At 46.5% G+C, this 14,458-nt stretch overlaps 1 protein-coding gene across 1 annotated transcript in view; it reads left to right on the plus strand.

Moving 5' to 3' along the window:
- LAMB3 (laminin subunit beta 3) overlaps window positions 1-14,458 on the plus strand; it is a 40,547-nt gene that overhangs the window by 11,285 nt on the left and 14,804 nt on the right. The window contains exons 4-10 of the mRNA XM_007451565.1: window positions 2,712-2,826; window positions 3,353-3,426; window positions 9,566-9,757; window positions 10,809-10,872; window positions 11,222-11,415; window positions 13,308-13,428; window positions 14,203-14,391. Of these exons, the coding sequence (XP_007451627.1) occupies window positions 2,712-2,826; window positions 3,353-3,426; window positions 9,566-9,757; window positions 10,809-10,872; window positions 11,222-11,415; window positions 13,308-13,428; window positions 14,203-14,391 (949 nt within the window). The remainder of the gene's footprint in view (window positions 1-2,711; window positions 2,827-3,352; window positions 3,427-9,565; window positions 9,758-10,808; window positions 10,873-11,221; window positions 11,416-13,307; window positions 13,429-14,202; window positions 14,392-14,458) is intronic.

Consider the following 14,458-nt stretch of genomic DNA (forward strand, 5'->3'; position numbering starts at 1 on the left):
GGGGGGGGGGGGGGTGTCTCTGGTGACAGGTCGCCGGAAGGCAGCTGGCCCTTGTCTCTCTGCAGGACGTGCTGAGTGCAGATGGAGGATGGGCAGTGGAAAAGTTTGCCTCTGAGAGGCTGGCCAGAATGGGGAGGAGGACATGCTTGCTGCCAGGGACCAAAATAGGATTCTGGAGGAGACTCAGATTCCAGCAAGAGGTGTCGTTTGCCCAGACAGGACTATTCTAAGTGCTCAGGTATTTATTTTAGCCACGGACACACCTGCAGCCTCCGAGTTAACTGAACTAGGTTAGCCTGACAAGCCAGCTTTCTTCCCGGAGTGCTTTCTCTGTCTGAGGCTCTGCCATCGTCAGCCTCAGGGTCAGACCAAGCCCTCTTGGTGAGGCAGAGATTGTCACCCTTTACCGTGTTTCCCACAATGTCTGTGCACCCAGGTGGTTTCCTAGTGGAAATGAGAGGATGACAGAGAAGGAGGGAGGGAGAGGGAGAGAGAAAGCGAAGAGTAAGGAAGGGGTGGGTGTGGGAGGGGAGGAGGAGAAAGATGTAAGGAGGGATCGTGTCTGGTGCTGGCGCTGGCTATCAATCAACGGGAAAGTCACATAGCCTCTTGGAGCCTCAGCTTTCTCCCGTGTGAAATGGGAATAATATTACCACGTAGGGTGGTTGTGAGGCTTAAATAGGTTATTGCACTGAAACTCCTGATACAGTACCTGGCACATGGTAAGTGCTCCAATCACTTAATACTGATGTTTGTCACCTCCTCACTCCCTCGCCCCTCCTTTTAAACTCTCAGAAAGGGAGAGTCTAGTAATAATGTAAATGAAAATGCTAGCTTTTACTGAGCCCTTTACTGTTCATTCAGAAGGTGTTTATAGAGGGCCTACTAAGTGCTGGGCACTTTGCTAAGCACTGGGATACAGCGTAAAGGAAAGTAAGTTCTGCCCTCCTGGAGTCTACCTTCTAACAGGGGGAGGCAGACAGTAAACAAACACTGTGAGCAAATAAATTGACAGTAAAAGAACAATATGTCAAGTGGGGATAGTACTATGAAGAAAAATATAGCAGGGCAAGGGATGGACAGTGGGTGCTGTTTTATATAAGGCATATGTGCCAGCCATTATAAGAGCATTGAACATCCCCCCAATATTGTTTTTTTATATTTCATAATCATTTTTAATTCTTTTTCATATTATTTTCCATTATAGTATATTACAAGAGATTGACTATAGTTCCCTGTGCTGTACAGCGGGACCTTGGTGTTTGCCTATTTTATATAGAGTAGTTTGTATCTGCTAATCCCAAACTCCTAATTTATCCCTTCCCCTCCTTCCCCTCTGGTAACCATAAATTTGTTTTCTATGTCTGAGTCTGTTTCTGTTTCGTAAGTAAGTTCATTTGTATCATACCAAAAATTATTGTTTAATGAAGCACTTTGGGACATGATGAGGACATCTCCAAGTACCAGGAAGGGTGACAATCCTCTTGTTTTGCAGATTGGAGGTGGGAGCTGGAAAGTGGGGTGGGAAGCAGAGGCTCACAGAGCCAGGACTCCTGACTCCCCTCCTGCATCCTCCACTGTTCCAGGGTTTGTCAACAGCGCAAGGGGAAGAGTGGTGTTGGGTGAGGAGTTTCTATAACTCAAGGCACAGACTCAGCCTGTTAACTCAATCCCTCTGGGACTGAGCTGTCAGCTTCACCAGTTCAGCAGACATCACTCGTTCTGAACATCGGCTTCCTTAGCTTAGTGCCTTCCCTGGACAGGGCAGAGGTTCAGGGGCTAGAAGGCCTCAGAGAAGGCTGCCTGAGCTTTCCCCTGGTTCTGGTGGGTGGAGGCTTAGGGAAAAGCAGAGGCAGGAGGTGTGGGGAGGTACACTGGTCCCTACCCAAAGGAGCTCACAGGTCAGGGAGGTTTTCGTCCAAGCCTTGCTTTTACATGTGGGTCAATTGGGAGCCCTCTGAACAGTGTTTTTTCTCCTGGGCACAAGGTTTGGGGACCATGGTTACTCAGGGAAAATAGGTTTGATGTGTGTTGCATGAGGGACCTGGGGTAAGGTCATGGTGTCTCTGTGAGGTGTGCGCGCGTGCGCAGGTGCACACACATTTGTGCACATACATTTGTGCACATATGTACAAACTGAAAGAACAAGGGCCATGTTCTCTGGCTGTATTCTTTTTCTTGGTCATCTCTGCCCTGCTCTGGAGCCCATGGGGTTCAGTTTTTTCCCTTGTTCTTTTTTCTTGTCCCCTCTTCCTAATCCTTAGAAACTTGACTTTCCCCAGGCTGCCAGAATTAAGTGAGATGAGCTATAAAACTCTCTAGCCTACGCATAGCACATAGCAGATGTTAAATTAATGTGAGCGTCTCTTTCTTTCTTCTTTTTGCTCTTAGCACCCTTTTCAAATTTCTCTTTGGGGCAATGTCACATACGAAAATTATTTTTTCTCTACCACCTCATACCACTTTCCCAATCACAACCTCTATTTACTATTTACTTAGCTATGTGTTGGGGGTGGGGAACGAAAGGACGTAAATGAAAAGATGAACAGTAGCCTTGTTTTGAGAGGTTGATCCTTCCAAGTGTATTGATGAAATCAATGGATCCCCAAGGGTAGCATTTCCATGGAGAGAATGTTCTGGGCTCTCAGGATACAAGGGGGTAATTCTCACTGGCCCTACCTCTTAGTCTCTGGCATCTCCTTGTCCCACAGTGGCAGATGAAATGCTGCAAGTGTGACTCCAGGTTGCCTCACAATTACAACAGTCACCGAGTGGAGAATGTGGTCTCGTCCTCGGGCCCCATGCGCTGGTGGCAGTCACAGAATGGTAAGGACCTGCCGCAGCCTCCAGGGGCCCAAACATGCGGAGGCTCCCTCCCAGGATGGGGAGGGTGCCCGGGAGCCCTTTGGGGTTCCCAGGGCTTTCTTATGGTAGTGGGACATGGGTGGTTGACAAGCAGAACCTTCTCTCTTTGTATTTGAGGTCTTTCAGATGCTGTAGGTAGAAGAATTTATTGGAGGTTAATGAAAGGGTCAGAAGAGAGAGAAATGCCTTAATTTCATTCTACTTAGTCACAGTGGGCTTGCTGATGGAACTGAGCTTTGGGAACAGATTTATGTTGAACAGAGGAGTTGAAACTCTTTAAGGTTTTAAGGGCATCAAGTGATGGTGGGAAGGAAATTTGGCCAAGAAGAGATAGGATCTTGAATAGGTAATAGTAAGTAGAAACATACTGGTACCACTCCTCTCTGAGAGGGAAATTGGAAAATCAAGGTTAGAGAGTTTCTGATTTCCTAGAGCCTGGGAAGGTAGAAATCCTCTGCTCTAAAGTTTCTACGTTTTGTCTTTCCAGATGTGAGCCCTGTCTCTCTGCAGCTGGACCTAGACAGGAAATTCCAGCTTCAAGACATCATGATGGATTTTAAGGTGTGCTCCCTGGGTATGGCAGTGGTTAGGAGAGGGGGACTCTGGGCTATGTGGGCGTGGACTCATGGGGAGCACAGGGTCCTGGTCTCCTCAGGCTGGAGGTGATGGTACCACATGCTGGGTGGGCCTCCCTTCCCCAGGCTGAGGTGACACTTACCCTGAGACTGTATCATGGTGACAGCAGAGGTACCACTTCTGGGAGAACAGTGGTGCCTCCACATTCCCTGTCTTGGCTGTGTAGTGCTTATATATCCTCTCCCTCTTTGCATCCCCCACCCTTAGCCCATCTAATTTATTCAGCTCTGCCAAGACCAATTGTACAAAGCCTGGCCACTTATTATACAGTTGTGTTTTCTTGGTATACTCTGTTTTAATAACTTTGCTGATGAGATTGAGTTTAACAAACAGCCAAGAACTGGCCCATCCACATATAAGATGTGCTTTTGGAGCAATCTGCTCATTCAGTGCTATTACTTTTCAGACTCTGCTTTTAGACTAGCCTTTGGAGATATGCCTTTTGGAGGGAACATTTTCATTCATTACTGACAGGACTTTTTTTTTTTTTTTCCTTTCCCTTTTCCTAATATCTTATGTGACTGAGGAAGTTGCTCAAAGAACATTGCCTCAAGAATAGGTCAAAAGTATTTTGAGACATTCTAGTGCCATTTGAACAAATGCTCAGTCTCTAACAGTGACAACTTCTAAGGGAAGTATTCACTTGGATGGATACTGGTAGTCTCATTGCTTTGTCATCACTCACCCATTCATTTATTTGTCCATTCTTGCTACACATATATTGAACACTGATTATATGCTGTTAAAAAAGATGACTAAAACTAGATTACGATCCTCTGGTTGCTTTGGTATATGTAGGGAAGATAAAGAACCAGTAGCAAGACAGTGGGATGTGTGCTCTGATGTTGGTAAGAAGAGGTGCTGGAGAGCCCAGGAAGGGGACATCCAGCTTGATCTGTCTTTGGGGGAGTGGATCAGAGAATACACCCAGGGGAAGATGAAACTTCCTAGGCCAGTAATATCCGGGTGAAGAGTAAGTTCATTCCAGGCAAAGAGAACAGCGAAGTGCAAAGGCCAGGAGGCAAGAGGCAAGAAGGTATATAATTGGAGGGAGGGGACAAAGGAATGCACGTAGGGTCTGGTGGGGCAAATGTGTATACGGTAGTGAGAGGTAGGGATGTGGAAGGCTACAAACTGATGAGAGATGAGTTTACAGATGTAAATGGGGAGGGAGGAAAGTAGGTGAAAGATTCATCTATTCATTCAACAGATGTACTAACTGCCTACTATGTGCTAGATGCTGGGGGTACCCTGTGAACAAGATAGACAAGGTGGGGGAATTCCCTGGTGGTCCAGTGGTTAGGACTCTGTGCTTCTGCTGCACCACTGCAGAGGGCACATGTTCAATCTCTGGTTGGGGAACTAAGATCCCGCGAGCCGTGCAGTGTGGCTGAGAAAAAAACAACAACAGATAGACAAGGGGGTTTATGGTTTACTGTAGTGGCTCTCAAGGCAGGGGATATTTGGCAGTTTATAGAAAAATTTTTGGTTGTCACAGCTGTCAGTATGCTATTGACATTTAGTGAGAAGAGGTCAAGGATGCCACTAAGCATCCTAAAATGGCAAGCACTGACCCCATGGCAAGGAATTATTCACCTCCAAATATTAACAGTTTCAAGTTTGGGAAACCCTGGTCTGGTAGGAGGAAAATAAAAAGCAGGAAACCAACAAATAAATAATTGGAAATTGTGTGACATTTACAAAGGAAACAAATGAGATCCTGGAATAGGAAATGATGGGGTGGCGTGGGCAGAGTGTGGGCAGAAGAATGCACGTTAGATAGGTATAAAATGATCTCTGTGAGGAAGTGACATTTAAGCTGAGAACAAAAGATGTGGAGGAACCCACGAGAGGGAGGAGTATTCCAAGCAGAAGAAACAATGTGAACAAAGGCTCTGAAGAGGGAATGTGACTGAGGGCTTGAGGAGATGGAGGTGCACAGTGACATGAGATGGGGTGAGGGAGCAGGGCCCAAGAGCATGGCCTCTTCAGCCATGGTCAGGAGTTCAGATTTATTCAAGAATAGTGGGCAGAAATTTTGTATCCTGCAACCTTACCAAATTCATTGATTAGTTCTAGTAGTTTTCTGGTGGCATCTTTAAGATTATCTACGTATAGTATCATGTCATCTGCAAACAATGACAGTTTTACTTCTTCTTTTCCAATTTGCATTCCTTTATTTCTTTTTCTTCTCTGATTGTTGTGGCTAAGACTTCCAAAACTATGTTGAATAAGAGTTGTCAGAGTGGACATCCTTGTCTTGTTCCTGATCTTAGAGGAAATGCTTTCGGCTTGTCACCATTGAGTATGATGCTTGCAGTGGGTTTGTCATATATGGCCTTTATTATTGTTGAGGTAGGTTCCCTCTGTGCCTATTTTCTGTAGAGTGTTTATCATAAATGGGTGTTGAATTTTGTCAAAAACTTTTTCTCCATCTATTGAGGAAATACTCCCATTTACCATTGCAACAAAAGGAATAAAATACCTAGGAATAAATCTGCCTAAGGAGGTGAAAGACTTGTACTCAGAAACCTATAAAACACTGATGAAAGAAATCAAAGATGACACAAACAGATGGAGAAATAAACCATGTTCTTGGATTGGAAGAATCAGTATTGTGAAAATGACTGTACTTTCCAAAGCAATCTACAGATTCAGTGCAATCCCTATCAAACTACCAATGGCATTTTTCACAGAATTAGAACAAAAGTCTTACAGTTCGTATGGAAACACAAAAGACCCCTAATAGCCAAAGCAATCTTGAGAAAGAAAAACGGAATTGGAGGAATCAGGCTCCCCAACTTCAAACTATACCACAAAGCTACTGTAATCAAGACAGTATGGTACAAAAACAGAAAAAGCTACAGTAATCAAGACAGCATGGTACAAAAACAGAAAAAGCTACAGTAATCAAGACAGTATGGTACAAAAACAGAAATATAGATCAATGGTACAGGATGGAATGCCCAGAGATAAACGCACATACATATAGTCACCTAATTTACAACAAAGGAGGCAAGAACATACAATAGAGAAAAGACAGCCTCTTCAATAAGTGATGCTGGGAAAACTGGACAGCTACATATAAAAGAATGAAATTAGAACACTCGCTAACACCATACAGAAAAACAAACTCCAAATGGATTAAAGACCTAAACGTAAGACCAGACACTATAAAACTCTTAGAGGAAAACATAGGAAAAACACTCTGACATAAACTACAGCAAGATCCTTTTTGACCCACCTCCTAGAGTAATGGAAATAAAAACAAAAATAAATAAATAGGACTTAATTAAACTTAAAAGCTTTTGCACAGCAAAAGAGACCATAAACAGGACAAAAAGACAACCCTCAGAATGGGAGAAGATATTTGCAAATGAAACAACAGACAAAGGATTAATCTCCAAAATATATAAACAGCTCATGGTGCTCAATATCAAAAAAATAAACAATCTAATTAAAAAATGGGTGGAAGACCTAAAAAGACATTTTTCCAAAGAAGATATACAGATTGCCAACAAACACATGAAAGGATGCTCAACATCACTAATCATTAGAGAAATGCAAATCAAAACTACAATGAGGTATCACCTCACGCTGGTCAGAAAGGCCATTATCAAAAAATCTAGAAACAATAAATGCTGCAAAGGGTGTAGTGAAAAGGGAACCCTCCTGCACTGTTGGTGGGAATGTAAATTGATACAGCCACTATGGAAAACAGTATGGAGGATCCTTAGAAAACTAAAAATAGAACTACCATATGACCCAACAATCCCACTACTGGGCATATACCCTGAGAAAACCATAATTCCAAGAGAGATATGTACCACAATGTTCATTGCAGCACTATTTACAATAGCCAGGACATGGAAGCAACCTAAATGCCCATCGACAGATGAAAGGGTAAAGAAGATGTGGCGCATATATACAATGGAATATTACTCGGCCATAAAAAGAAATGAAACTGAGTTATTTGTTACAAGTGAGGTGGATGGACCTGGAGAGTGTCATACAGAATGAAGTCAGAAAGAGAAAAAAAAAATACTGTATGCTAGCGCATATATATGGAATCTAAAAAAAATAAAATAAAAATGGTATTGATGAACCTAGTTGCAGGGCAGGAATAATGATGTAGACATAGAGAACGGACTTGAGGACACAGGGTGGGAGGGGGAAGGAAGCTGGGGTGAAGTGAGAGTAGCATCGACATATATACACTACCGAATGTAAAACAGCTCGTGGGAAGCAGCAGCATAGCACAGGGAGATCAGCTTGGTGCTTTGCGGTGACCTAGAGGGGTAGGTTAGGGAGGATGGGAGGGAGGTTCAAGAGGGAGGGGATATGGGGACATATGTGTATATATGGCTGATTCACTTTGGTGTACAACAGAAACTAACACAGTATTGTGAAGCAATTATACTCCAGTAAAGATCTATTAAAAAAAAAATAGTGGGCAGAGGACTTGAATAGGTAATTCTCCACAGAAGACATACAACGGGCCACCAGGTACATGAACAGATGCTCAACATCATTAACCATCAGGGAAATGCAAATCAAAACCACAATGAGATGTCATTTCACACCTGTCAGAATAGCCATCATCAAAAAGATAAGGAATTCCCTGGTAGGCTAGTCGTTAGGCTTCTGGGCTTTCACTGCTGTGGCCTGGTTTCCATCCCTGGTTGGGGAACATCTTGCAAGTCCCTTGGTGCGGCCAAAGAAAAAAGGATAAGAGATAAGTGTTGGTGAGGGTGTGGAGAAAAGAGAACACGTGTGCACCATTAGAGGGAATGTAAATTGGTGCAGCCACTATGGAAAACAGTATGAAGTTTCCTCAGAAAGTTAAAAAAATAAATCTACCATATGATCCAGCAATCCTACTTCTGGGTATATATTGGAAAGAAATGGAGTCACTTTTTCAAAGAGATAATCTGTAACTCATCAACATAGAGAAAAGGATGGTGGTTGCCAGGGGCTCGAGGGTGGGGGAAATGGGCGGATGTTGATCAGAGGATATAAACTTCCAGGTTTATAAGGTGAATAAGTTCTACAGATCTAATGTATGGCGTGGTGACTATAATTAATAATACTGTACTAGACACCTGAAAGCTGTTAAATGACACACAAAAAGGTCATTATGTAAGCGGATAGAAGTGTTAGCTAGCCTTATTGCAGTAATCATTTTGTAATATATATGTGTATCAAGTCATCACATTTGATACCCCTTAAACTTACATATGTGATATGTTCATAATATCTCAATAAAGCTGGGGGAAAAAAAATAGTGGAAAGCCACTGGAAGGTTTTTAGCGGAGGGGAGTCATGGCTCACTTTACATTTTAGAAAGAAAGTTCTCTCTGTGTGGAGGTTGGCTTATGAACCCAAGGAAATGTTCCAGGCTGGGACCTGTCAGCATAAAGACAACATTTAAAGCCATGAGAAATGGATGAAACCACTGAGAGAGGAAGTAGGGAGATGACAGTATGTCATGCTAAGGGGCTTGCATTTTATCTTTAGGCCAGCGCAGACCCATGGAAGGGTCTCATGCAGGGAGTGCCGTGATCAGATAACCCTGTAGGTGAAGTGGGGAGCGTGGCTTGGAGAGCCTGGACAAAAGCTGGGCTTGAGTTCCAGGCTGTTGTAGGAACCCAGGCTCAGTGCAACTGGGACCTGAACTATGGCCACGGCCACGCAAGGGAAAAGAGGAGGGACAGAATTGGGAGCTACAGGTGATAAAAAATGGTTGGCTGTGGGAAGTGCAGTGGGAGAATTTTCTGGCCTGGCCACCTGGGTGGTGGGCAGAGCTAGGGATCATGCCCTTCTGGAATGCAGATCTGCCTTCTATCACTTGCCACGGCTCCCCAGGGGAAAGCCCGCTGGGGCCGGTGGTTTGTCAGGAGAATTGGACCTGGGTACCCGTGAGCCCACTTGTCCCTTGCAGCCCCCTTTCTCCCTCCTAACTGTGGTTCTCAGGGGCCACCAGCACCTCTTTAAGAGTCTCTTTCTGTGATCACGTCCCCGCTGCGGTGTCACTCAGGCCCCAACCCTGTGTGTGTCTCTGCAGGGGCCCGTGCCTGCTGGCATGCTGATCGAGCGCTCCTCGGACTTCGGCAAGACCTGGCAGGTGTACCAATACCTAGCTGCCGACTGCACGTCTGCTTTCCCCCGGGTCCGCCAGGGCCAGCCTCAGAGCTGGCAGGATGCTCGGTGCCAGCCTCTGCCCCACAGGCCTAACGGGCGCCTGGATGGGGCCAAGGTAGGCAGAGGGGACCCTGAAAATGTAGGCACGGGGAGAGGTCTCTCCCATCCCATCACTACATGGTCACCAGGCTTTGGAGAATCTATGAGAACCACCCCCTTCCCCAGGCAGTGAGCCTTGCTGTCTTTCCTGAGCTCCCCAATAATGATCCCTCTGGGCACGTCTTTGCTGCACATCCGCTTTGCTGCCCAGGAAGGATATTTCAGAAACACACTGAATGTTATTGCATAACCCAACCCCTCTCTCTCCTTGAATCCTCCCACCTGGGAGGCAAATCTTTTCATTTCTTTCATCACTGCTCCCTTGCTCCCACCCTCGGGGGCTGTATTTTGTCTCCTTTCTCTGGCTGAGGCTCAGGGGAGCCCTCAGAGCTGCTCGGAGCACTGCCTTTCCTGTAGGCAGTGTGTCTCTTTCCTTCCCTGCAACGATTCCTCCTTGGTTATTGCCGTATCTAGATCCATGTAACCACATGCCCCAGACCACACGTCAGAACACGGGACTTTTCCCTGATTTGTGGGAGGTTGATGTGAAAAGTCTTCCTGGGATATGCAGCTGAAGTCATATCCAATGAGTGTTTTTTTTTTTTAATCAAGTGAGAACGGCATAGTTGAAATTGGGGTTGTCTAGAGTGCGGTGGTCAGCACGTCCATGCATCCTTGGCTCTGGACCCTCTCACTCATCCTGGGTCTTTGGAAAATTAGTATCCCCTAAACCCTCATATGTCTATTATATATCTTACTGTAACTTCTGACCCAAGGAAATCAGGAAGTTCTTGGGATAGCTATATTTTCAACTGGAGAGGAGAGGTTGTACACACACACACACACACACACACACACACACACACACACACACACTCATCTAAGGCCCAGTGATCATCTCCCTCCCCCAGAGTGATTGGCAGACCTCACATCCATGGTCATCTCAGGCTCCAGGTAAGGAAGACCTTAGTATGAGAAGGTCAGGGCATTGAATGGAAAGGAGGACCTCTGGGCTTGGGCCACAGTTCACCTCTTCCTCAGGTCTTCCATTTCCCCTCTCTCTGCAGGTCCAACTTAACCTTATGGATTTAGCCTCTGGGATCCCAGCAACTCAAAGTCAAAAAATTCAAGGTCAGTGTGGCTACTCCTCTAGCCTGTGGGACTATGGATGGGGAACAAAACATGGTTGCAACCCAGATCATGGACATTTCCTTGTCTTTCCTACCTCTGCCAACATGGTTGGATTGAACACTTGCCTTGCTCAGCCCATAGGGATATTGTGATGGCCCCAGAGACTCAAAAGCCCTGAGCCAGGGTGGAGTGGGTTTTTTCTGTTGTGGGAAGGTTGAGGAAGATGGACTGGTGCGACCAGAATTCCTTTCCTTATCATCCTGCCCTAGGAGTCTCTATTTGCCTCTAACTTCCTGTTCTTTATTTTCTCATCTCTACCCCCTCCCTCCTTGTTGTTTGTCCCCCTCAGAGCTGGGGGCGATCACAAACTTGAGAGTCAACTTCACCAGGCTGGCCCCTGTGCCCCAGAGGGGCTATCACCCTCCCAGTGCCTATTATGCCGTTTCCCAGCTGCGTCTGCAGGGGAGCTGTTTCTGTCACGGCCATGCTGACCGCTGTGCCCCCAATTCCAGAGCCCCTGCCGGCCCCTCCACCACTGTGCAGGTGACAGCCCAGGGAGGGGGAAAGGAGAGGGGAGAGGCAAGACCCGAGCAGACTGAGGTCTTTGGCTTCTATAAAGGAGGGAGGGCACTAAATTTAAGACTCGAGTACTTAATATTTTAGCAATGGTGAAAATGAGTCTAAATGATTATCATTTCAAAGGTCAGATTTTGCAGCACTTCTTTGGACCTGATTTATGGTTTGAAATTATTTTTATTCAGTAACATACAAGTATATGTAAGTATAAGCATACATATAAGTAGCAGTATAAGCATGGGTGTTCGTGCGGGAGCTTAAGGCATTGATTTTTCAGCACTGGCTGCACACTGTAATTTCCCGGGGAGCTAAAAAACATCACACAGACCCACACCTTCATACACTCTGATTTTATTATTGTTATTTAAAGCCCCGGGTGATTCTAACATCCTGCCAGGGTGGTTCTGACATCCTGCCATAGAGCCACTGGTTTGGGGACTGTAAAGTCCCATGTAGAGGTGAGATATGGGGCAGGGTGAGAGAATAGAGTCTAACACAGGTGCTAAGTCCACCCCAGAGCAGCTGAGTCAGATGCATCAGGCATGGAAGAGAGAAACTGCAGCTTAACAAGCAAGCCAGGGGATTTTGCTATGAAACCAGACTTGAGAACCATCAGCAGAGGAGACAGAGCCTAGGACCAAGAAGCAGAGGGAGCTGTCATTTCATTTTTCTGGGGTTTCGGTTCTTCTATTAACAGATGGGACCATGATATTTGCCCCAGGGATAGAGGCGCACGATGAAATCATGTAAAGCGACCCTTGAGGGAAATACAGGTGACATGAGCATCGGGCAGCTTTATCCTTTCCACTTCTGGGCCAGCGCTTGCCCCAGGCTACAGAGGAAGGCAGAGGGAGACCAGTGCCAGAGATGTGTCATCCATTAGGGTCCATAAACAAAAGACCAGAACACAGGCTGAGCAGGATTGCTGGCATATGAGGATGTAGGGGAGGGCAACGGCCTGCCCAGCCCCGGTGGTTCTCAAATCTGGCTGCACAATGGAATCACCGCTTTATAAAGTACCTATGGCTGGGCCTCGTCCCTGAGATTGGATTGAATTGGGCCTGGGCATTGGTATGTTTTAAAAAGCTCCCCAGATAATTCTGAAGTACATCCAGAGTTGAAATCCATGGAATTAGAGAGACAAGGCAAGCCTGGTGAAGGACATGCCGTTCTAGCTGGCAGGATTTTGCTGGTGAATAGAGAGTGAGGGGACTTTTAGTCAGGAAGGAAAACGTCAGTACAGGCCAAAAGGTGGGGAAGAGTAGGGCTTGTCCTGGGAGCGGCTAGTTCAGCTCAGCTGTGCTGTTAGGAGTGAGTAAGGGGTGAGGATGGAGCAAACACAATACAAGTCCTAGATGCCAGCCTGCCGGTGGTGAGCTTAATATGGAAGACAGTTAGCACGCAATTGCTATTCTATTTTTGTACCTTAATGAGTCTAGTAACAATTCATCATTGCAGTCTTATTAGCCAAACAACTGCAGTCATAGATTGTTGGAATGTAAATCTCCAGAGGGCCCACAAGCTTCTAGAATCACAGCTTACCAACAAGGCTGTCTAAGCACTTTACAGGTGCTGCTTTGGACTGGGCAGCATGGGGATGACCAAATGCAAGGGCTGAGCTTTTAAAAACCTAAATGGAGGAGCAGTGCAGGTGTGCATGCACGCACACACACACACACACACACACACACACACACCCCCCCCACACAAGCCGGCATCTGGGAGTGTCATAAGAGCTGAGTGAAGGCTGGAGGAGCTGGGGTCTGGGCTGGACCCTGGGGACAGAGCGGAGAGGGCAAGTCCATCTCTGGGACGCTCCTGTGATAATTATTCATGGTAACCTATGGCCCCTCTCCTAGGTCCATGGGGTCTGCGTCTGCCAGCACAACACCGCCGGCCCCAACTGTGAACACTGTGCACCCTTCTACAACAACAAGCCCTGGAAACCCGCAGATGACCAGGACCCCCATGAATGCCAAAGTATGAGCCTGGGATCACCCACCTCCCCTGCAGCAGCTGGTTGGGGTGCTGGCCCATCGGGGACACAAGGAGAATCTAGTCTTTATTATTTAAATCTAAACCTAATTGCATTCTGTAATTTAAGCTCTCCTTGCTCTTTGGGGAAAGAAAGGGTATTTGAGAAAGTATTTGAGTTGCATCTTCCCACTGCTCCTGGCCCTTCTCCTCAGCCAGGCCTGGAGGGACCACAATCTGGTCCATGCTTCTGATGCCACGTGCCTTTCGTGCTAACCACAGGTCCTCCTACTTCTGGCCTATCCAGTGTAGGACGTACGTGGTTCCCTGTTGTCATCCTTTCTACTTCAGATGTGCCTCCAGAGTTGAAATCCATGGAATTAGATTCCTGGAGGCAGGACCCTTCCCTACATAAAAGGGGGCAACAAAAATCCCCAGCCCAGAGAAGGGCAGTGACCCAGCAGGAGACCCAGCAGGTGGCAGTGGGGGAGGGTTGACATGGGACCATTCAAAGGGCTCTCTCTTTGGCTCAACATGGGTATTATTCTTGGGTCAGTCCCCACACTGGGAGTCAAGAGGCCTGAGTTCTCTATTTTCCTTTCTTACTGGCTATATAACCTGAAATAAATTACAAAAGCCTCCCTGGGCCTCAGTTTCCCTGTTTCCCAGACCTGAGCATCTTGCAGAGTTGCTGGGGATGCCAGTGAGTTAGTGTGGACCGTGCTTTGTACATGGCAACGATGCTGGTCAAATGTCAGCCCTAGTAATCTCCTTTTGCAGGGTGTGACTGCAACGGACACTCAGAGACATGTCACTTCGACCCAGCCGTGTTTGCCGCCAGCCAGGGGGCACATGGAGGTGTGTGTGACAACTGCCAGCACCACACTGAGGGCAAGAACTGTGAGCGGTGTCAGCTGCACTATTTCCGGAACCGGCGTCCTGGTGCTCCCATTCAGGAGACCTGCATCCGTGAGTAGGGGCTCCAGGGACCCAAGGCATCATATGTCTGTTAATCCCCATCTGTTCTGGGCTCAAC

Source organism: Lipotes vexillifer, unplaced genomic scaffold (genome assembly GCF_000442215.2).
Source record: "Lipotes vexillifer unplaced genomic scaffold, Lipotes_vexillifer_v1.1 scaffold111, whole genome shotgun sequence".
NCBI lineage: Eukaryota > Metazoa > Chordata > Mammalia > Artiodactyla > Lipotidae > Lipotes > Lipotes vexillifer.